General features: G+C 43.2%; 2 protein-coding genes across 4 annotated transcripts; both read right to left on the bottom strand.

Annotated features, from left to right (window-relative positions):
- Nucleotides 1–107: 107 nt before the first annotated feature.
- On the bottom strand, nt 108–2,200 carry lenep (lens epithelial protein). Its single transcript, XM_029450953.1, has one exon. The coding sequence runs from the start codon at nt 828–830 to the stop codon at nt 636–638; it is 195 nt and encodes a 64-aa protein (XP_029306813.1). The 5' UTR covers nt 831–2,200; the 3' UTR covers nt 108–635.
- Nucleotides 2,201–2,260: 60 nt separating this feature from the next.
- On the bottom strand, nt 2,261–22,993 carry shc1 (SHC (Src homology 2 domain containing) transforming protein 1). 3 transcript variants are annotated; one of them, XM_029450952.1, is made up of 13 exons: nt 22,801–22,993; nt 11,248–11,412; nt 10,960–11,030; nt 10,370–10,433; nt 9,249–9,368; nt 8,006–8,059; nt 7,531–7,582; nt 6,680–6,806; nt 6,421–6,568; nt 6,075–6,132; nt 5,388–5,504; nt 4,545–4,801; nt 2,261–4,395 (listed from the first exon to the last, which is right to left on the bottom strand). In XM_029450952.1, exons 2-13 carry the CDS (start codon nt 11,407–11,409, stop codon nt 4,267–4,269), a joined length of 1,359 nt encoding a protein of 452 aa, XP_029306812.1. In that variant the 5' UTR covers nt 11,410–11,412; nt 22,801–22,993; the 3' UTR covers nt 2,261–4,266. The 3 variants fall into 3 exon arrangements, with proteins under 3 accessions (XP_029306812.1, XP_029306810.1, XP_029306811.1); XM_029450950.1 differs by lacking the exon at nt 22,801–22,993 and having other exon boundaries at nt 11,248–15,527; XM_029450951.1 differs by lacking the exons at nt 8,006–8,059; nt 22,801–22,993 and having other exon boundaries at nt 11,248–15,527.
- Between the last annotated feature and the right edge of the window lie 964 nt (nt 22,994–23,957).

Genomic DNA, 23,957 nt, shown 5'->3' with positions numbered 1-23,957 from the left:
TAAACCAAATAACTTTTTAGATCTTTTCTTAGTATACAATATATGTAAACTATAATATTAACCAAAACAAAATGAACAAAAATGCAGACATAAAGGTTATCTTTTTTCTAGTCATCAGTTCCTTTATTCATTTGCACACCAGTTTGTACTGTTGTACAGTGAACACCAGGACTGCCATTCCTCAGAATCTCAGATCAGCAGGGTTGAACTCAGGAAACTCTGACCCAGTCTCTCAGTGAACATTTGTAGCTTCTGAAAATGTGCACGTGTTTTCCTGGAACCCAAGAAGAGCATCCTACAAACACTGAAAAACAGAGATAACAATATTTCAACACGTTAAATAAAGGTAAGATTAGGTACACCTAGTCCTCATTGAAATTGCTGCTTTTTTTAAATTAAGAGCTTTGATTTAACATAAATTGCATTATATAAATTAGATAGATTTCCTAAGTGCTCCAGTGCTAGTTTGTCGTCATATGAGACGAGACTCATACTTGCCAATGCTTTTCCAGTACCGCTGATCAAACACTGCATTCTCGTTTAAATAAAAGACGGTTGAAATTACACTATAGAAGCCAACGGAAAAGAGGGGAAAAATCAATGTTTAACCACTTGATCTACTCTCTCTCAGTCAGTCAGTCCAGGATCTCTTTGATGCACCAGCAGCAGAGGAGGAAATAGAGGCACTCCTTAACAGACTGGATGAAACCGTAGGCAATGTTTCCTCCCAAGAAGTTCTTGCCTCTTCCCAGACCCATGGCCATGTCCCGCAGATGCTTCCCTAGAGAGGAAGAGGGCATGGCCTGGGGAAGAGGACGCTGGGGATGCATAGCTCCAGAGAGGAAAACGAGGCAGATGCAACAAGGAGGGCAGTCGACGAGAGGAGATGGGAGTTGAGGTCTGACAAATCTGATCAGGCTGTGCCAGTGCAACAGCTGAGGTCTGCTCCGTATTCCTGGCACAGTTAGCTCCTCTACTTATAACTTCCTATACGAACTGCAAGCTGCCTCCATTCACTACCTGCTTTTTCTAGACTGTTCCCCGCTTTCAAACATTGGCTGATTGATTAAAGGCCTTGTTAACCTTTGCTGTGCACTGTCCCCCTCTGTTGTATAGGACCCCACACACACACACACTCTCTCTGGGCTCTAATAATCCCTGAATCAGCCCCCTACCATTACAGGCTCATCTGTTCACAAACAAGAGAGTTCCAGTCGCTGCAATACAACTCCCACTGCACCCCACTCTTTGTTTAGGACAGTACTGTATGTGACAGGCAATCATACCTTCTGGCAGTGTGTGTTTTGTTTCATTTTCAAATCAAAGCTTTTGGTGTACTTTGATAGAAAAATGAAAGGGATCTTGTTAAAAAAAACCTGTCCAACAAAAGCACAAACACTCAGGCTAAACACACACTTATATCAAAAGCCAAACTCACAGAGAGAGATGAATGATATATGTATTTATATATGCAATCTATATTTTCAGATACAGGTGTAAACACAAATGTTTCCCTAAAAACAAAAAAAGTATTAAAACAGAAACACAAAGTAAAAATCAATATCTGTGCACGCTATTTGAAATTAACCTTTGGCTTTCACAAAGTAAAAAGTACAACAGCATCATCAACACTATCACTATCACCAACGACAAACAACACTTTTGTTTTTTGATTTTTTTAAAGGATTTTCATGCAACAAAAGGCATCTGTGATGAACGATGATAACACGGGACCGGTTCACTAATGATGCAGAGGGTCAGGTGGGTCCGTTTCAGCACACACACACACACACACACACACAGTAATGGCAGATCTTAAAGCTCTGGTTTTCATATCTCTGACCTATAAACACCTGAAGAGGCAGAGTGTGTGTGTCGGACTGGCCCAGCTGTCACTCTGGTATGTGTGTGTGTGCATGTTAAATTACATGCAAACCCACTTCAGGGTCTGAGGACTAGGTAAGGTTTAGCTTGAAAGATCCCGTCTCATATTTCACGAGTTTGGCATCGACCTTTTTTGACAAGTCCAATTGGCTTTAAGAAAAGCTACCTCAGTGCTGTGGTGCGTAAATTACTTATCAAATAAGTCATTAAAAGATACAACTTTGAAAACAATAATCCAACACTAAGCTCAGAAGTCAAAAGTCAAAAGTCAATGTTATTTACAGATGGTCAGGAAATAAACCCCCCCCCCCCCCCCCCCCAATGGTGACATCAAGTATCTGTGACTATAAGCTGAATGCAAGAATGTGCATCAGAGGAGATTGCCATCACTGGTTCTGTACGTGAGTGTTTATTGGAGTGTCATTTTTGCAGAGTCTTTGTTTAACTGAGAGGCGTGTGTAAGATTCTCCTGCAGTCCACTACATTTGAATTAAGTACATAAGGTGACTGCATTGAAGTGACGTGACTGCATTGAAGAAACAAGGCACAATTAAAAAGATATAAAAAACAACATCATCATCATGAACTGAGGGAGAAGAGGAAGAGGAAAGGAGAAACAATAGCGTGAACCTCTCCCCCCCCCCCCCCCAGATCCTCAAACGTTTGTGAAAACAGCACACTGATGAGCAACAATTTGGCTTAACATTAGCAACGCTCCAAAAACATTTATGTCCTTATTTTCAGTTACCCCCCAAAACAAGTCGTTTTTTTCTCCTTCTTCTTTTTTTTTTTTAAAGGACATTATTCCCTCAAGTGTTTAAAAAATAAAGCAACATCACAATACACAAAAATAATTACCTAACCAGTTACAATGACATATTTTGCATCATTTTTTGCAGAGGGAAATTCATTGCTCGGACACTTCGACATTTCTCATTGGCCAAAGTTTAAAGCGGTCTTCTTTTACTACTCTCCTTTGCTTTCAGTCAGAATCCTCTGTAAAGATATAACCCATAGATTGTCAGTGCAAACACATACTAAGGCGTCGATGAAAAGCAACAGGTCAAAATGATGCTTCTCGAAATGGACTCGTTATTGTGTTTGTGGGCGACATCAACGCACAATTTACTTTCAAGATCTCCTTTTTTGACTATGTATTGAAAACACAATCACTTAGACTCTTCTCACCCTCACAGGCCCAATCTAAGAGGCATATCTGAATCTAAACCTGCTCCCAAGTCTGTAAGCACACGAGACAAGTAACTGCTGATAGTAGTCGTGTTAGCGACCAAGTTCATGTTCTTTGGCATGACAGGTGGTGCAGACCGTGTGTGGTGTGAAGGTGTATCTATGTTTGCGGAGGGATTAGGAAGGTGCAGCTGTTTAGATCCTCCTCAACTCAGAATGTCCAACAAGAGTCCCAACATAACAGTCGTGGGAGAAAAAAAAAGAGAAAAAAGAACATCGTCATTGGCATAGCAGTCCCCCAAGTTTTGCATACAGGCTTTCATTATCACCAGATATCACTCCAGGGGTCAAAGTTCAAACCTCCTTAAAAGGGGAGTGGTTGGGGACAGGGTGGCTCTCCTGATTAGATTGGAAGCAAACTCGTTTTTTGCATATTCACCAGGCAGAATTTCTTTTTGAAGTCAGGTTTGCCGCTGAGGTGCTCCAGTGACACTTGAAGTGAAGAGTTTATGTCCGAGCCTGGGTCAGTCTCTGAAACAAAGAACCACTACCATCCAGTTTGTGTTTTGCCTAATATGCTCCAGCAACAGTCTGAGGAGGGAAATCATTTCCCTGAATAAAACAACATTTGTTGAAAAGCCTTGCAAATCTCATTCAATGTCCCATTTATGCTCCTTTCTTCACTTTTCCTCACTGATATTTTCTTTGTACAAGATTCCATGTATTAGTTAAGTGTTTTTTGTTTTTCATAAATCGCATGTTAATATATTTGTTTTTCCTTATTAAAAAAGAAAATGTATTTGTTTTCTGCCCTGTTCTAAAATGAGCGAAGGGCTTCTCCCTGGTTCACAGTAGGCTGTTGAGAAATTGCAGCAGTGCTTCTCCGTTGTGGAGAGATGCGCCTGATAGTTGTTGTCGAAGACCGCAGGTCACAGTTTGGCTTTCAGAAAGGAGAGGGATATGTAGCAACAGCAGCAAGTGAGTTATTTTACATTTTTCTTCTTTTTTTGGCTTTCTTTGCAATGGTCTATGCATATATATATATTATTGTATACATATGTACGCGTCTGTGTGAAGTGTAGTGTTGCTGTGTATATTATATCCTATGAAGATGCGTTTGTCTTGTGTTGAATTGCTGCAGGAGTGTGTGTGTGTGTGCATATTCGGTGGAGTATTTCATTGGTGCGTGTAGCGTCAGGCCCTGCGCTCTACTGGCTGTTGCAGACACACTTCGCTTCCAGCTGACACGATGGGGAGTCTGTTGTCCATGTGGTAACTGATCAGGTGACTCACACTTTCAAACCGATGGTCTTTTGTACGGACCTTAAAAAGACAAAAACAAAAGTTTGAATACATACACACCTTTAAAACCAGGAAAACACTACTTACAAAATGTTCCTTGCCCATTCATGCTTCTCCCTCCCCTTTTGTAATCCCTCTCTTATGATACCCTCCTCCCCTCGCTGACTCACCACTCCTTCTGGGTCGACTAGTAGCAGGTGTTTGGGCTGAGCTCCCTGCTGACCCGTGAGGACGTACTGTCCGGGCGTGGTCCCAGACTCTCGCACGAGGAAGTCTCCATCGCGGGTCAGCAGCCTCTCTGCTTCTCTGCGATTTAAGCTACCGTGGAACCAGGCCTCGCACTGCAACTGCTCCACCAGAGGGGGCGCTGTGGTCACCGAGTTTGGGCCGCCGTGCCCGGAGACTCCCAGGGCATCATCAAACGGCTCTTGAAAAATTACAATAAACATACAATTGTATTATTGCATTCTCTGTTGCTGCACATGCATGCAGATATTAGGAATAAACATCTTCTTTCCAATTAGAACCAAAAATGATTGGACCCTATCCAAGTAAACCACGTAAATTGACAGTTGGATGCTATACTATATAGTGGACTGTGTCTTTAATGTGAAAGGCTTTAAGCAGTCAACCAATCATGTTACATAAAATGCCCCCGTAATGGGCAAAAGCACTCTAATTCCCTTATCTTCCTCCGAGACTGCCTTCTGTGGGCAGCTCCACTCTTCAATTAGCCTTTCATATGGAATGCACTGTACACACTACTCTGCCCGTCTCCTTAGTCAATAATTAACCCTTATTCTTTTCACATGGTAAAATTATTTCACATTTGCGTTACCAGCAATTCTGGACGTTTTGATTACAACCCACACATCTTGTCGTTAAGAAGAAAGCGTGTTTTCAGAGTGTTTCTCTGCACTACTTCAATGCTTTTTAAATATTATTTCAGCTTCATTTATCAAGCTGGTGTGATAATCCCAACACAACATAGATGGACTGGTTAAGGCACTTACTCATGTCAAAAGCATCTCTGTGAGCGTTTCCATTAGCTGACACTGGGGGACGGGGTTTGTCCACATTGACGTATGAAGGGTCATCAAACAGTTCTCGTGTCCCTTCTTTGGCACCCACTAGAAGAAGGAATGGGGTGGGAAAAAAAGACATCAGTGACCTTGGCCTATCTTGCCGTGTCCTCATTAGCCATGCACATTAAATGTCATTTTAAAATCAGCCACAAGACCAAACTGTTTGTCCAAAATGTCATTCCTTCATCATTTTATGCTATTACTGACATTTGTGTGAAATTATCAAAATTAGCATGTGAATTCTTGAGTTATGGCAAAAACGAGTTTTGTGAGGTCACAGGGGGCCTTGACATTTGACATTTGTTCACCAAAATCTAATCAGTTCATGGTCGAGTAGCGAATTAAATTAGAATTTGAAGAAATTCCTGCGATAATGGGGTGTGTAATTGCGTCTGGATAACAACTTTCTCCTGATTTACAGTGAATTACATTACATTACAGGTCATTTAGCAGACGACTAACTAACTACAGTCTCCCTGGAGCAACTTCGGGTAAAGTACCTTGCTCAGGGGTACAATGAACTCACAACCTTGTGGTTTGGAAGGCGTATCACCAGACCACTAGGCTATCACCACTATGACAGAGGGAGATGCAGACACACAGGCAGACACTCACCTGGTATAGGCGGCAGAGGCTGCTTGTGGATGTCATTCTGGCCTGGCTGTCCATAAGGCTGCAAACATAGGAGGCATATAAACAGAGAATGAATCACAGCCACATGTGGGCACGCTCTTGTGTACATACACAAATAGATTCCTATTAAAAAGGGTTACAAAAGGGTAAATGGCGTTTTGCGTCTGCTACTATTGCATTCTAATTTTCTCGGGCGATTCTGACACATACTGTACAGTTATTAAACTCCTCGCTATCTCTTCACCGCAGTATTAATAGTGTTTGGATGTGTTGAAGCATGCGTACGAGTGCTTCATCCTCCTGTTGTGTTTATAGGCACTTCTCTCACCAGCGTGGCACCTGGGCGGGTCCTCATGTCAATCAGTCCACCAGGGGGAGGCTGTTTTCCAGGGAAATTATTATAGTAAGGGACGTCAGGAGCTGGAGCAGCCTCATCATCTTCTTCCTCCCATGCAGAGCCGTCAAACGGAGCCATTCTGAGAGAAAAGTGGTGGTGCGAAAGCAGACGCAGAAAGAGATCATGGGTGACAAAATACAAACACAAGGTCACATTTTGGGCTCATGTGAGGGACAGTTTTCACACTTACCTGTCATGAGGTGTGACCAGTTTTGGTGGGTTCTTTAGGTACTGTTTGAAACGCAGTTCAAAGGCCTGGCCGATAGTGCTGATGACTTCCTGGGCTAAACCCTCTGAGCACTCCAGGATATGACAAGCTGAAAGACAGGAGGCACAAATGACTAATGAGGAAGCTGTAGCAACATGTACGTGAATGAAATATGCACTCAGCTCGACAAATATATGGACTTAAAGACAAAGTTTAATGTGTACGCATGTGCATTCATGTACATGTGCCTGCAGTAATTACAGACTATGAAGAGTGTACGTCATTTACTTTACCCACTTTAGTTTTCAATTCCATTTTCAGTTGCTCCGGAGCCGAGTGCAAAACTGTTCCCCCCCCCCCCCCCCACTCCATTCATCATCATTACATGGAAAATCAAGCCACATGTTCACTTATTTAGAAATAAGTATGACTCAAGCACAATCTGCCATCCAATTAAAAGCTGTTCTGTAACTTGCTGTGCTCATTTAGTGGTAAATGTACTGTGTGTTCCTTTGCTCTGCACACTGAAACTGTTGTGGGCGGTGTGTCAAATTCAAAAAAGGAGAGTAAAAAATGAATAGAGCCATATCATTTATTTAATAAGATTCATTTATATTTGAATAAAATTGCTTGTTCGCCTTTATTTACAGTATTTGAAGTATTTTCAAAACCATCCAATGAGACTGAATGTAGAGAGAACATTTGCAACTCATGTAGCAAAGTATCATGATCAGAAATCTGCTAAAACCAAGGGATTGAAAAAGTTCAACATCACTTTAATTTGTGCCTGTTTTGCCAGTTGCTGCCCGAGTGAAAGTGTCCTTTCTGCTCACCTCTCTGGTTGACTGGGTCTTTGGCCACATATGCTACGTACTCAGCCGTGTCCTGAGGGAGACAGGGGAAGAAAGTTAGGGGGGGAGGGGGGAAAAATGTGAAGAGTTTAGGCAGGTTTACGATAGAAAGGTTGAAAAGAAGAAGAAGAAGAAGAAGAAGAAGAAGAAGAAGAAGAAGAAGAAGAAGAAGAAGAAGAAGAAGAAGAAGAAGAAGAAGAAGAAGAGATATAAAGCAAAAGCTGCTCTCTTAAGTCATGACATAAGTTAACAACATACATTGAGCTGAAAGAGAAATGACAGGAAGTAACAAGATCGAGGTTGAAAGAGAAAGACTGCAAACCAGCGAGGCAGCAATGGAGTGACTGGCATTCATATGAATAGACAATGACAGAAGACAGGAAGGAAGGATATGCAGGCTGAAGAAAGATGGAAAAAGGCCAGAGTGAGATTTGAGCTGAGCGAGAGAGTGACTCACTGGGTCTCCTCCAGAGGCGAAGGAGATGGACTGCATGTGATGATTGGCGATTATCTGTGGAGAAAAAGAAAGAGAGAGAGAGAGAGAGAGAGAGAGAGAGAGAGAGAGAGAGAGAGAGAGAGAGAGGGAGGAGAGAGAGACACACACAAGGAGAGCATGTGGGTGATATGAAGTATGTGGGAAGTGAGAGGAAAGCATGTGGATGGAGAGACAAATGCAGAATCATTACTGAGAAAAGTGCTTTTCCCCTCCATTGAGCAGCATCAACTGCAGCAGAGATAAAAAACTAAATAGGACAACTGGTGGAACACCTTTTTAACAGTCTGCAACAACCGCCCATGGCTGGATCAATAACTACATCAACACTTGCTAATGGTCCGTGCACAATGTGTGGTCTGTGTGGAGGCTTTATTTGTGAATGGATATATGTGTGCATGGCATGTTTCTTTGTGCTGATTTGCACTACTGTATGCCATCTACCCAAAGAAATAAACATCGTTCAGCAGTTATTAACTCATAAGCGGAGGATCACATCCTGCCCCGTGGCGATGCAACAATGAAGAGGATTGTTGAGAGTGATTTGTGCCGCGTCCAGAATAAATGAGCCAAACAAAGTGGAGAAGCTCTTTATTCATCTCCCTAAAAATCTGATGATCAAATCACAAATGTAATACCTTGAGTTATGTTGTGGTTTATTAATATATTTTATTGATGTCACAGTCAATTTAAAAGTAGATTTTATTTTTTATCACTTATGTCCAACTTTCTGTGGAACTATGAATCTTATGAATCTTTTAAAACATATCCTCTGAAGTTATCATAAAACTAACTATGGGCAGCTAGTAAATATAACGACGATGAACAAAAACAATGCATTTTAAATACTGAAATACTTTGAAAGACAAATAAATAAAACCAAAACATTTATACTAAAAAGAAAGAAGAAAAATTGCCATTGTAAAGTTGATCTTTAAGAAGTACGTCTGTCTAATCCTAAAATCCACATGAAATCCCTCAAGCAGAGAGATCCTCAGGTTTGCTGTGCTTCGGTAAACTGCACAGGCTAAGTGCACTCTGGATAGCAAACACACCTCTGGCTACAACAGAGCTCGAACAATCAGATGCATCTCTGACTCAGTCAAATCTCTGGCGGTCAGGGACTAAATCCATTTTACACCGACAGAGCTTTTGAGGAAAAATACACACGAAAGCAGCTTCGAAGGGGAACTGGATTCAGACTAACCTGTTTGCAGTCTGCGGCCAGCAGGTTGAGGCTGCTGGTGGAGATGGTGAGGCTGATTGTCATGCCGGCAAATTGCAGGTTACTCTTCCCCAGGATAGATGTCATACAGCGAGAAGAAGGCTGCGATGGACATGGATGCAGTTCATGAGTTACAAACAAGGTGACCAAACATAAAACAACAGGCCTATTTTTATTTATTTTTATTTCAACAAGGCACGGTAGTCCATTGAGTCCTCCCTGCCTGTGCATGAGCCTGTGGGCGTATGTGTGGAAATGCCTGTGTGTGTGGGAGTCGAAGAACAGCTGCAATTGTGAAAGTGATCCTGTCTCCAAGGCCAACTGTGACCAATGGACAGTTTGCATACTGAAGGCTGGGCCAAGAGCATCACTCAGACCACGCCAGCACTGTTGTGCCAGCCTATTTATCCCAATCCTCCTCCTGCTCTCATGGCTTTCATCCATATTTGCTCCAGAATATTTGGCGCACGCTGTGAGAAAAGCAGCATCAGGGCAGGAAGCACATGGCCAGCCACATTAACCTCAGTCCAGCCAAATCAGAGGGACTAGACTGGTTTTATCTATTCTAGTTTACATCCTTTAACTGGCTTTTGTCTGGTGTGCCAGACATTCCTTGGTCAAATCCTACTACGACAACAGGCCGCTGTATTTAGCCACCTGTTTTATTGAGTGTTTGGGTGGATGTTTCGTTTAACAGGAATACTGTGCATAGACACATGGAGTCTTTACGCAGCAGACTGTCAGCTGCGTCTGCTCATCTGTAGTGCTTCTTTGGCCAGACACTGGCTCCACACAAGCTACTACTCCACCTCTCCAGCCTCCCCTGTGACAAGAGGGCGGGAAAAGGGAGACCAGAGAGTGATTGGTAATTACCTGCGAGTAGCCCGCTAACCTGCAGAAGTGTACAATCATCCTAAATCAAGATCAGTGTGTGTGTGTGTGTGTAAGGGAGAGTGTGCGACCGAATAGCCAACTGACCACAGAGTGGACAATCAAGCTAAATCTAGCTCTTATCCAGAAAACCCATTCCCACTGCCGCCCACTTAAGCCGTATAAATAAATAATGCTCTGTAAGGGTGTGTGCTAGTGTACATGATGTGTACCTTTCTCCTGCGCTGGGCTCCTTTGGCTCCGGGCACGGCCTCGCACACCACAGAGATCGCCTCCCTGAAACACAACATGCAAGAATAGCAATAGCTTATCATTAACCCTCACACCTTCCCGGAATCACAATTATGTGGATTAAATGAGATCTGGCAGTGGGTAATTGAATTTATAGTCTCTAAACTGTGCTCGTCTTTGCCACGGAGACAAACATCACAACGGAAACCAGAAGGAAACCACCAGGATTCCAGAGCATTCTAATTTAGGGTCTGGGAGAGCGGCAAGCGTGTAGACACAGACATACAGACGCGCACACACACACACACACACACACACACACACACACACACACACACACACACACACACACACACACACACACACACACACACACACACACACACACACACACACACACACGAGCAGACACAGTCAGACATTAACTCACTGAGTAAGCAGACAAATACATATATGAGAGGTGAGTGTATTTTTAAGTCTGAACACACGTTTCACCATCTCGCCCCGACAAATGAGAAATTAAATGAGCAAAATGGCGAGCCAGTAACAGATGTGCAGAATGTAATCTCACCTGGTGACCTGAGTTCTGGTGTTGAAGTCCAGCGCTCGCATTGACTGGAGCACCTCCACACAACCCATGTACTGCCCAGGGAAACAGGAAGGCAACACATTAGCATCAGACATTTCCTGCATCACAGTTCGATGGAACACAGCAGAGGAAGAAAGCAATGGGGGTTCTTTCCTCATTTCGGTTTCAGTTTCTAAACATGGTGTTTATTTACATAGAAACTGTCTGGAAAGAGGGATGTGTAATTATGTATTTTAGTTAGGGGTTAGTGAGAGTGTGCCAGTCACTTACCCGCACACTGTAGGAAACACCGGTGGTGCTGACCACACTGTCGGAGTGCAGCCAGCCGCGGGTGGGCTTGTTGACAAAGGAGCCATGGCGCGTCCACTCGTCTCCTCCCAGCTGCCCTCCTTCCACGCGTGCCCTCCTGGACGGCCCTCCCAGCCGGTTCATGTCCTGCAGAGGAGGTCGGGGAGGGGGGAAAGGAGCGGTTAAAGGGGGAATTTGGTGAGGAAACGGAGGGGAGGAGCTGGAGCGGCTTCTGTCGTCCCCAGAGGACTCAACAGGCGCATGAGGCGGCTGGTGCCTGCTTGAGGCCTTGAGTCCCGGGAGAAGAGTGGCAGAGACACCCAGGCGAAGGGATCCCATCCTGGGAAAGAAGGAGCACAGGGTGGTGGGGCTGTTCTCAGCCTGGCGGGGAGAAGAGGGGGGCAAGATGGGAGTGAGAGACGAGGAGGAGAGAGAAGAAGGTAGACCAGGGGAGGGAGTGAGCGGGGTGGCAGGACTGGAAGGAGGGAACGACGATGGATTGGAGTTTGTTTCATCAGTCGAGCTCAGAGATTCACTCCGAAAGTGGGTGTACTTGGTTTTTGGGACAAGCTCCATAATGAATCTGCAGTGTCAGTTTTTTTTATATCCGCACAAGTCTACACAGGCTTTCAATCAAAGTCTCTTTGTCTCAGTATTCAAAGTTTTTCTCTAAAAGGACACACAGCCATCTGTCTGTCTCCCTCAGCGTAAGAGCGGCATCCATCTGTCTGGTTGTCTGTCCTCTCTTTACCAGGCGGCCGAAACCAAACTGCTTCAAAAACGGCTTTACCCTCGGTGACAGCAGAATGAGAGAAGGCGCAGAGGAAAAGTGGGATGTCCCAGTTAATGGTAGAATGCAGATGGAAAACGTTTGTTTTCAGTGCACCAGTGCAGATCATGTTGTCATCAGTTCACTTAAATCTGCATCAATGTTCATTGTGTTCCCAGAGACTGGGGATGACACGACCTTCACAAAAGTGTTCAGCTTGGTGTTTTTGCCATAATGTAAAACTCAGTGAGGGTTAGTTATCCAGCTGTCGGCAGCACCGTGGAGAATCAGCACAAGTGTCTCTCAACGCCCCCCTCGTGTCTTTGCACTGAGGGGTGCGCTCTTGTACGTGATGTGTTTACATGTGTGTGAGGCAGTATAAACCTTCCCTGCCCACAATGCTTCTTAGATTATCTGTGTGTGTGTGTGTGTGTTGAAGTGTGCACATGCATGCAAGTGTGAAGCAGCTCCCCTTGGCAGCTCTATCCTATTTGACACAAGCCTATAAAAATCCTATTAGCGGCCAACGAGGGGATTGCAAAGGGGGCTTTGCGCACGAACACGTTAGCGACACACACACAATGCACAGCGCCAATTGTTCGATACTACAGTGAGCACCTGCAGAGCTCAATAAAGCCCAGAACTGCTAAGGAGAGAGGAGGCTTACTGATGTATGGCTGGTATCCAACGCAGCACGCTTTCTTTAACACCTACTTTTCAAGTGCATTGTACTCTCAAATCTTTCCACGGATTCCTGTTTTACTCCCTCTCTCTCTTCCTCCAAATGGTTTCATGTCCTCTCTGAATGGCCCTGGCACTCTCTCTCCCTGCGTCTCCTTCTTCCTCTTCTTCTCTCCTCTTCCAGATTACTTCTGGCACAGCCCCGTTCTCGCTCTCTGCACTCTTTCCTCCCTTCTCTCTGCCTTCTCTCTTCTCCTGGAAGCCCTCTCTCTTCCTCCACACGATGTACTCTGCCAGTCTCTGTCTCTCCAACGCCTCCGCCCTCTCCCTCGCCACCACTTCCTCTCTCCTCTTCCAGATGATCTCTCGCTCCCCCTCTCCCCCTCCCTCGTATGCTCGCCCGTTCTCCAGGCTGTCAGGTTTAACAGTCCCTCTGTCTAATATATTAATGGTGAGCACCGTCTTCCTGCCTCTCTAACTTTAAGATTAGGTGTGGCTAGAGGCTCGGCATTGTCACCTATTTATACACCAGTAGAAAAGAGAAAGAAAATAGTTAGTACTTAAGACAGGGCCGGCAGAGTTGGGCCCGTTCCTGACTGAAGTTCCTGATATGGCTAAAACAAGTGAGGCTGCCTTGGTTCAGGTGTGTTTCCTAAGACTGGTCACCTTGGTTAGTTTATTTTTTTATGGAGCACCATTAGATAGTGGTAGGTTGAGTCTGAGATGTCTGTGTCTGGTACAGTGACACACACTGCAGTAGCACGGTGGTGATGTAACACCAGAGAATGTAGGTCATTGGCTGATGACGACTACCGGTGGGTTTGTTATGATGGTAATGAGACCTGAGTTGTCTGCTTTGAGCTCTCAACCCAGGGTTCCCTGAATGGTTACGGAGGCTCGTCAGAGTTGAACGTGAACTCACTCACCAAGCTGGAGAAGCTCAATTAAAACTGCACCGTGTTGAATTTGTTCTTTGCACCTCTCTTCTCACACTGTTACCTTAACACTGCCTGGTTCACAATAAAAAGCCCAGACTATAGTCAGTTACCTGAGAGTGTTGACACAGCCCCATATGATATGAACAAGCCAAGTGTTACATACTCTGGAACCGCTTCCTTCTTTATCTAAGGCAGGGCTTATCAAGCAGCAGGTCAGCTCTCAAGTTCTATTACGTACTACTGTACAGACGCCACGAAACATCTCGTATTCTGCATAGTCCAACCTAGAAGGCAAACAACAGTGTGTTTACTGGAACAGTCTCTCGCAGTGTCCCACAAACAAAAAAAATCTGCAGCAGTTTGACCTCAGTAGAAGGTAAGGCTACACCTACAGTCCTGCAGCAGCTGTTTACACACCTGTCATATTTAAAACATCTTGACTATTACTCCCTGGAAAAGAGAGCAAGATTTACGCTACTTTGCCTACACCACTTACACGACGTTGTAAAATTGGCAACGATGTTTCAGTGACGCCAAGTGAGGAGGTTGAACTTTCCACCAGCTTGTAGTGGGCGCTGACTGCATGGCAAAGGAACAGTCGCCTACACCAGTCTAGCACCACAGAGGGATTGTCTAGCAATTCTACCTAGTCATCCATCTGGTCTTGGCCAAAAAGCACCATGGAGGATCCAGTCACACTCACCCACTGCCAGAAATCAGTAAAGAAGTATGCCACACAATCGCCAACACAATCGCACCTCTAATAACAACACAAGTTAGTCTTGAGAGGGAGAAGTTCTTAGAGACAATATAGAGAACAATCCAGCTGTGTTCTTATTACACACAGGGATGCTGAAATGCTCTATGAGCAGACTTAACCTTAGCTGTGCCTGAGAATGTTTTAGTGCACAGAGCACAGTGTAGGTCAGGTGACTGCAGAGAAAATGACCCTCTACATGAGGATAAATCCTGAGTCACCTACACACAGAGAGCAAAAAAGGAACAGACTGTCACAAGCAGCACAACTAATGATCAGTGATTAGTGGCCTGAAGGCGGGCCAGCTGCACAGAGTGACACCAGTGTGATAATCTCATTTATCCAGTCATTCCTGATAATGGCACATCAGCATGACTGATGAAGGTGGTAGTTGCCGTTGATAAAAGGTGAGATCAGGACAAGCGGGGCTGCGGCGACTCGCACAAGACTAACACACAGAATGGGGAGGGGGAGACAGGTGACCTGAAACAACCCTGATTCTCGGAGACTGCCGCGCTCCGCGTAGACAAAGACTGTCTAGTAAAGAAAAAACACCCTGTCTAAGGAAAACACCCTGCAAACAACCATGCACTTATCAAGTCTACTGGTTTTTTATCTACTAAATATACACATTTGAACAGCACCGGTTTTCAAAGGTGAGACAAGAAAAAAAGAACTTTACATCTTGCTCTGTCTGCAGCTGCTGCCCGTTGCTATGGCAACAGACATTAAAAGAGATGCCTGCGGAGGATATATACTGAGAAGTCCCGACAACCGCAGAAATCTTCAGACAAAGAGATAACTGCTTTGTCAAATCACATGACAGCAATTAGTTGCTGCATCAAAGGCTCCACATTAGAGCTTGTTTTTCAGCCAACAGGAGGAAAAGCTAAAAGACTCAGAAAGATCAATAGGTTTCAGGAAATTAACAAAGTTTGACCGGCGTCACGGCAGCCATAACACCCAATCAATGTTGACATCCCATTTCGACTGCATGCACTGACTCCAACATGTAAAACTGTACGTCAGATATTATTTCAAAAAAGCAATAATCACTTTCCTAATAACGGTATAAACAACTACACAAACCCTTTACTTCTGAAATACGACACGGAGGTTTAGAAAACTTGCAAAAAAACCTGAATATTCTGCGCAGCAGCTAACAAAGATAATCATTGTATAACATCCTGCAGAGTATGCTCATAGAGAATAGAAAATCAGAAGTCTATAGAGAGTCTATATTTACAAAGAAACAAAAAAAAAAGTCATTCAAATTGTTCCGTGTAAAGTGACTCTAATCAATTTCACTAAGGTTGTTTTTTTAATGAATGGCAAAACATAAATAGTTCCTTTTTCTGCTTTAAAAAGCATACAGTTGATAATCCATGGTGATTTTTTTTTTTTAAAGCTGTGTTCCTTTTAAACATGAGAACAACATTAATGTTTAAACAGCCTCAGACTGTCCGGTCATCCGTCCTCTCCTTCCTCTTTCTGGCTCTCCGTCCGTCCACTCCCTGAAAAACGTGCTTCTCCTCTGATCCGCTCTTCCGCTCGATTAATTCACAAAGTCACTGCCAGCAGCTCCTCTCCATCTAGCCTCTCCTCCGTTTGGCTGCCTCCTCTTCTCTTTACTGCCCTCCTCTGTCTCTCTCTCTCTTTCAGCAGATGGTGAGATGGCAGTGCTGCCAGGATGGACAATGGCACTCCTTCATTGTGCTCCTCTTCTCCCCTCACGTCTGTCTCTCATTCCCACTTTCCTTTAACCTCTGTCTGTTAGAGGGACCGGCACACTGTCTGTCCTCCCCTCCTCTCAGTCTGGGTGGGTGAGAGAGACTCTCTCTCTCAGAGAGAGCGAGAGAAGATGCGAGAGAGAGAAGAGCGAGAGAGAGGAGATAGGAGCGAGAGAGATGACTAGGGAGAGTCTATGACCTTCGCTTCATGCTCTCTCTGAGTCTTCTATCTATCTCTATCGCTATCTCTATCTCTCTCTCTCTCTCTCTCTCTCTTCTCTCTCTCTCTCTCTCTCTTCTCCGCTTCTCTCTCTCTCTCAACAGTGTACATGTGTATGCACAGTAAGAAGCTGCGCTCCTGCACATAAATGCACACAATCCAAGGGGAGATGTGGATAAAGGGAAGGGGGGGATGTCTGTTTGTGTCCATGTTGGCTAGTCAAGTCTCCTCCCTTATTCATGTTTGGTAACCTGAGAAACAGAGTGAAAGAGGAAGAGAGAGGGAGGATGGAGACAGACAGGGTAAGAGGGTTCACCCTCCCTCTATGAGCTGTGCAGAGTGTGACATGAGGTCACTCTATATAACCTTGTCAAAATTGGCCAAAGAAAAAGATTTTTCACATGATAAACATTCCCCATGTTACTACATGACTAGAGCTCTTACAATAACAAGAGAGGGAGCACATGTTTCTGTAGAGGCAAACAGAAAGCAAGCGGATCTGACGAGAAGGCGGTGTAGCAGAAAGCAGGAGAAACCACACACACAGGGTGACACAGGGACACAGCAGAGAGTGGAGAGCAAGGAGTCCTCAAATGACACCCCAACATTCAGCGCCTGCAGTACTGCATTTGACCACTACGCCGTCATCATGTAGTCGAGTGGTGCACTCGGGGCTGTGTGAAAGATCACAATCAGAGAGTGTGTCATTCAAGGTAACGTCCATCAGCGTACACCACACAGTGAGTGGGTTGGACAGTGATCGGTGAAGACAGAACCCTCCACCCGGAGCCTGCACCGTGCCTGTAGCCAGTGAAACCACACGACACTCTGTGGCTTAGGGTTGACGAGTGGTTGACGAGTAGATAATATCGTTTCCTTTAAGAACATAATGTTTTTTTTAGTAAGTGCATCTTTATATGTGCTATCCTGAATTTATATTAAAACTACTCACTCAGTTGACAGTTTAGTACATCCAGCTAAAACTAATGCCGTCTAATGCAACAGTCGTACAAACTGCAGCCTCTAAATTGACCCTAAAGTTAAACCACATTACAACCTTAATGAAGGTAGGATTTATTCAAGGACTCTTCAACTCTTGGGCTGCACAATTACTCATGAGTGATTACACACTGGGACTTTAGTTTCCAGTTTCACATGATTACAGAATACTGGCATGGTAGCTGTATTGGAATATTCCTTTGCTGCAGGGGAAAACTTTGAAATGATATAAGATGCCAAAACTTGTAGTAAAAACACTTTGTTTTCTAAAATCATCTGTAGTGGTGCAACAACATTATGTATCATACAGTATACAGTTTACTGCATACTGTGCTCTGTTCAGATTCGGATGAATAATGCTCCCCTTTTCTGCTGCTTCTTAGAAACCAATAAAAATGGGTCACATAAAGTTCCACTTTTTCATTTCAAAGTTGTAAACTTCACAATTTAATAACGTTGAATTATAATGAATTGAACGTAGAAATGTAGGGCACATCACGAGACAACTTTATTTCATGATGTATTGAGAATTCAGACTGAATTATGTGAATTATTACACCCTTACTAAAAACTGCAGTCATGTTCACAATACCTAGAAATGATATTCTTCCTGTAATCATGCAGCTCTAAATGTACACAATCACTAACTTAATTACCAACATTTAACCCTCTTGAAGGTAAGTGGGCCAAATGATTACTTCCAGGAGGGTTCACTTCCTGTTATCTATCCTTTAAACCTCTAAATCATTTCTAAACATACTTTTATAACGACTGATTCACATTTTAAACGTGTGACTTTTGACCTTTCTATTTGATATTACATTGTGGTGTGAAGGAGCAACCCCTTTGCCACTGTGTCACGCTGTGTTTTTGATTAGCTGCTTGTATCATTTGAAAGTCTGATCATATATTCCATTGGCCAACACAGGCTGCCTGTGAGTCTGTGACCCTAAAAACACCAAACTGCACATCAGCACAAAACTCAAGGAGCCAATCACAGCGTGCTCCAATGCCGCCCTTGCAGATACGTGTCTCCCAGCATGCTTTTCTCCCAGGATCAGCTGTGGAGAGGGTCATGGGACCTCCTCGATATAAACGGCCCAGTTGGTTCAGCACACAGAGACACAACATTGACACGAGACAGAGTGAGAGGAGAGAGGCAATAATCTAGTGTGCGTGTTGAAACACACTGTGGAATGAAAGGAATTAACTGAAAGGACCGTGTGTGTAGGATGTTTGTGTCTCGGCTTGCCCAATGCGAGGTAGCGAGTGTGCGTTTTGTTTCTAAGCATGCAGTCGATGGCATAACTGTGAAGCTGCATCTAGTCAGTATATGTGAAACAGTCATAGACGGACAGAGGATCTAATGCACACGCTGCAGGGCCATATCTGCTGTCTGCTCTTATACTGTCTGTGTCTGTGTGTGTGTGTGTGTGTGTGTTAATCTGATTTGACCCACCTCACTCTTCACAAGGCCAAAAAAATAAGCGTAGATGAGTAAACGAGCCTTGCCACTGACCTTTTCCTTATTGGACTACTGCCAGCCTGAGACGCTGTCTAACATTAGTTCATATTACGGAGACAAGAGACAATGATGAAGATGATGAGCACAGAAGAAACAGCGGGTGGGGGCACTACTGATAAGGGAGAGCCTCTCTGATTGGAAAAGATGTACACGCACGAATGCACAGGCACGCACACAGCAAAAATAGCAATCAAATTTTCAAAGATTAGGGGTTGAGGGTGAACATTAGATTAGACAGGCATTCAGCAGGAGGCCTTTCTGTTGGTTTCATAGCTCACCAAGTACACAGCAAACATGTGAGCTGGCTATTTTGGGTCATGCCAACCCCCCCCCCCCCCCCCCCTACACCACCCCCTCTAACCACACTCCCACATCTCTATCTCCTTCCATCATTCCCTTCCTGCTGTCACTCTCCACTTCCCTCCACTTACAACTTTCCCCTTGCTACAACTGTTTATTTGTCATAAAACAGTGTTATTTCTCCAAATAAGTTCCCCAATCAAACTTTAACAATACATTGTGTCAACAGCATGGTGTATTGAAACTGCCAAGGGTCAAAAGTTAGAATGGAAAGCTTGGTCAGGTCTTGTTTACATATTCTCTCATCAGAAATGTCCTGCTTTAAGTCATAACTTTGCCAATTTTATACTATTTAATATTTCAGCAGAGTTTCTCATTGCATGGCTGCTTGATTTAAATTACAAGCTGCTGTGTTTAAAAAGTTCGACTTGTTTTGTGAACAAAAAAAGAGGCTTGGAGTATACATCTAAAAGGTATCTAAAGTAGGGTTTTGATCTAGTTACCAACATATTTTACATGACTGTTCTACTCTCATATAAACTATTCATCAGGCTTTTCTTTAACAAGTCGAGGTGAACATCAACACAACTCAAAGAAAACTGAACGGAAGCTGCTTCTTTAAAGTATACATCACTAAAAACATTTTGGTAAACAGGTAGAAATAAAAAAGAAAGTCCCTGATCTGCAAAACATAAACACAATTATTCAAATATAGATTCAATTGTTTTTTTCCATCATTCTACATTTACTACGTACACAATTTAGAGTGTGGCATCGCATCTAAGTACATCATGCAGTATCCCTGCTTTCATTTCTATTTTAGCTAAACAGGTTTCCAAGTTCTTGTTTTTTCAGCTGCTCAGTTAACAAGGGTTGGTTGTGCGATGTGGAGATAATCAAATATCACAATATGTTTAACCAAATACCACAATATTGCTCACAATATTATAGAGTTGATTACTGGTGCTTTTACTAAATATTAACACAAAGAGATGTGACGTGGATATAACAACTAAATGGGTAAAAGCAAATAATATAACAGCTAAAACAGTCTGTAAGTATCACTTTACTGTGATGCAGCCTTTAAAACCAGCAAAAAGCAATTAGGCCATATTACATAATTCAAAATCTAAGACAATATCTAGTCTCATATCATCTCATATATTGCCCAGCCCTAGTTTTAAATCGCTGCTTTAAAAAAAAAAACTAAAAGATAACGTTTTATGTCCAAAGTATTTGCAGAGCAGTTAAATATTTTAGTGATTATAATCTTATGTGATTTATTATTCTCTGAAATCAGTATAAGGAACAATCAAGAGCATAAAACAGTGATAACAGCTTTACAAGGAACAGACCAGGAAATCAGAATTTAGTCTGCTCCAGACCCGATATAAACACTCGAGTGACCTTTCTTGGCAGAGGTACAACTTTAATCTCACACCAACCACATTACTTAAGGCTATACATGGATGCATAAAAACAGATCGACTGTGGTAAAGACACCAAGACGTTACTCAACATATATCACATGACACGATCCATACTGTTAAACTGTGTTTCAAAGCCAACAATCAGAAAATAATTACCATCAACTGTCATTAAAGTGTGACTTAAGTTCTGATTTTTGTGAATTACACTGTCATTACATTGTCATTTTTAACGTCACTGAGCATGTTGCAATCCACCGAGCAAGAGCAGGAGGGAAACGCAGCTCAGTCCCATTGTGTCGAGGTAGAGACGGACAACCACAAAACTACGACCTCAAAAACAAACTCCTACAGTTTGTTTCCAGAACACGCTTGCGTACAGACAGACACAATCACGCAGACAAGCGTACCCCCACACCGGCCGGCAGACAGATAAGACATCGTACACACATCAGACCAAGACAAACACACCCTCTCATGGACAGACGCACACATTATGTCCTGTCAACAGCCTTGACGTGTTTAAAGCAGCTTAATTCCTCACCACTGTGTTTATATCAATAGCCAAGTATCACAAGCCCTAATTCAAGGCTAAAATCAGCACTAACATTCACTTCTTAACAAAAGAAATTGACTATCCACTAAGTCTGTGGAGGAGTCAGTGTATGGCTATGTGCACACACCTGTCAAAGTGAAGCTGCAACAATCACAAGTGTCACGTCAATCTGGACGAAAGCTGTCACCGGTGACGGATACGGTTTGAGCAGAATTGGACAGATCCAATTTTAATCAAGTGGATTTTGGATTGTGCCAATGTTGTGATAGAGTGGCCGAGATGCTCCGCTGTGACTGACAGATTGTGTCTCGGACCGTCCTTGCCGTTTGTGTTGTTTCGTCCTTGTGTGTACGTGTGTGTAGGTGCACGTGCCTCGTTTGTCTGGCTCCTGACTTGCGTCTCAATCGACCATTTTTCGAATCAGCTGTTGATTGGACCTTCTCTTCCCCTCCATTTCATCAGCGGAGATAACTTCCACCATATAATATCGTGTCAGGGGGCTGCCGGTCTGAGCGGTGTGGCTGACCCTGATAAGAGCCCTGAGCCCACTGCTTTCAGTCGCCTCAATCATCCCACATGCCCTTGACTCCGTTTCCATAATAGCCTGTCTGTCCTTCACTCATTCATGGTGAACTTTTAACTCTGTCACAGTGACCCCGTTTAGCTACAGTGAACACATCTGAGGTGTGTTTTGCTGATTGGTCTCCATGGATACGCTCGGCACGGAAGAAATAGAGGAGCAAAGCTGTAACTTCGCACTGGGATTGTACACATTGGAGTTTGTGTGCACAGAAGGCTATATAGCTTATCTCACTGGCGATTTACGACAAGCTAAAGAGATTCAGTTAAGACTCTGACACTACCAGGACACTTTTAGAAAAAAAAATTATAGTATAGTATATAGAGTAGTTTTAAGTTTTAAGGCTGACAATTATTTTCTCAATTGTGTTGTCTATAAAAAGTAAGAGAATGGTGACAAATCTGAATCTTTCGAAGTTGACTTGCAAATACATTCTTTACATTAGAGAAGATGGAAACAGCAAATGTTTGGTATGTTTGCATGAAACAGTTGACTTAATATCAAAATAGTTGCCTATTAATTGTCTGTGTATTGTGTACAGCTCTGACCCAATGTGAGAATGTTGCTTTGTATAAGCAAAAGGTGTATTAGTGAGCTATTCTCTATTCATGTACTGAAAGAGGCATCAGCTTGAGGCCACTCAGTTGACTTCTCATCATTGCCTATTTTAAACTAACTACAACACTGTAACAGTGACTGTGCTGTGTTTCTACAATGTTTCTCAACGAGCAGCTACTAACACTTTAAGTTTGTGTTTAATAAAACCCTGAGAACTCGTGTGACAGCGCGAGGACGAACACAAGTTAAACATGTATGCTAATGTGTTCACAACCCAGTTGAAGGGAAACGTTTTTACAGTAACCCGACATGCTACACTACACTGTGTCGTCTTAATGTAACACAAGGCACAACCATTCTTCCCTGCGGGCGCCATAAATTGCCTATTTCCTCAAACTTTTGATACGTACAATAACTGCTGTAAACTGACGCACAGCACGCAACGAGTAATACCATGCCCCAAAAAAGTGTGGTCAACTTTAACGAGAAACTTACCAGCTCTCTTCCTCCCTTTCCCTCGAGTTGCTCCTCCTGCCCTCCAAGCTGTTGCTGCACAAACTTCAGTTTAATTTCATCTAACAGGACAAAGGGTCGATGATTTTGTCCGCCAGGCGCCTCACAGTTTTAATAAACTTCATAAGAGATTAGTCTAAACTTCTTCTTTCCTCTCCCTTTCCTTCCCTTCCTCCTCCCCCTGCCTCCCCCTCCACGGTCACGACAGAAGCCACTTCCGCGAACAAATGGCAACGTCATCTGGCCGCGGATTGTGTGTGCGTGTGTGTGTGTTTGGCCCTCTTTTGCACCTGGCCCATTCAGTGTACATTGCGCAAAAGTAGAAAACCCAGAACATGAGCCTTAAAACGTAAATTACCTTAAATAAACACCACATGCGAAGTTTCGTTTTCGTGCTTTAGTTACCACAAGAAGACAATTTCATTTTTTACATAGAAACAATCACTGCATTATCATCATCTTAATATCTACCATAGTTTAAAATAATAATAATATTGAAGCCCTGTATTGCTTAAATGTTATTGAGTGAATGTAGTACATATTGATTTATTATGATGCTATTACCATACAATAAATAAAATAGCCTAAATATAGCCTACATTCAGTTGCACTCAAGCTAAAACTAATACAGTCTAGTATAACAGTTAAGCAATACATCCTACCTTCATGAAGGTTAAAGTGTTCAGTTTTAGTTTAAACTGTTTTAGAGAGATGTAAGTTCATTTTGGAGGATGTAGTTTGTGGTGCTGTTGAACTCTATTGCATTACATAGAGAGAGGTTTCTGTTATTCAGCCTACCCTAAAAATAATAATAGAATGATTGTGTCCTTTGTTTCGAACCATATAACTTGCTCTAGTTCCCTTAGTTCCTCATTGCCATTGACACAGTTTTTCATATAGGCTACATGCAATATTAAAGTGACTCTGTGCAAACCATGCTGTAAATAAAAAAAAATACCAACAACAGGTAAACACGTCCTTGAGTAAGGCTTTAACTTAACTCCAAGAACTCCTTTGGACCTGCTCACATGCACCCAGGTTAGATCTTTACATAATAGGTGTTGACATGTTGCAGTAAGAAAAGCACAGGTGTAAATAACAAATAAATGATGGATGAATAATTCCATTTAGCTGCTCCG

Source organism: Cottoperca gobio, chromosome 16 (assembly GCF_900634415.1).
Source record: "Cottoperca gobio chromosome 16, fCotGob3.1, whole genome shotgun sequence".
NCBI lineage: Eukaryota > Metazoa > Chordata > Actinopteri > Perciformes > Bovichtidae > Cottoperca > Cottoperca gobio.
The sequence above is the reverse complement of the archived record's forward strand: the minus strand, read 5'-3'. Positions and strand labels throughout refer to the sequence as shown.

Coding starts and splice junctions, on each gene's coding strand:
- lenep (XM_029450953.1), bottom strand. CDS start 830: ATGCATCCCCAGCGTCCTCTTCCCCAGGCCATGCCCTCTTCCTCTCTA.
- shc1 (XM_029450950.1), bottom strand. CDS start 11,841: ATGGAGCTTGTCCCAAAAACCAAGTACACCCACTTTCGGAGTGAATCT. Junction 6,569..6,679: donor CTGGTCACACCTCATGACAG/GTAAGTGTGAAA, acceptor CTTTTCTCTCAG/AATGGCTCCGTTTGACGGCT. Junction 4,802..5,387: donor CAGAGATGCTTTTGACATGA/GTAAGTGCCTTA, acceptor TAATTTTTCAAG/AGCCGTTTGATGATGCCCTG.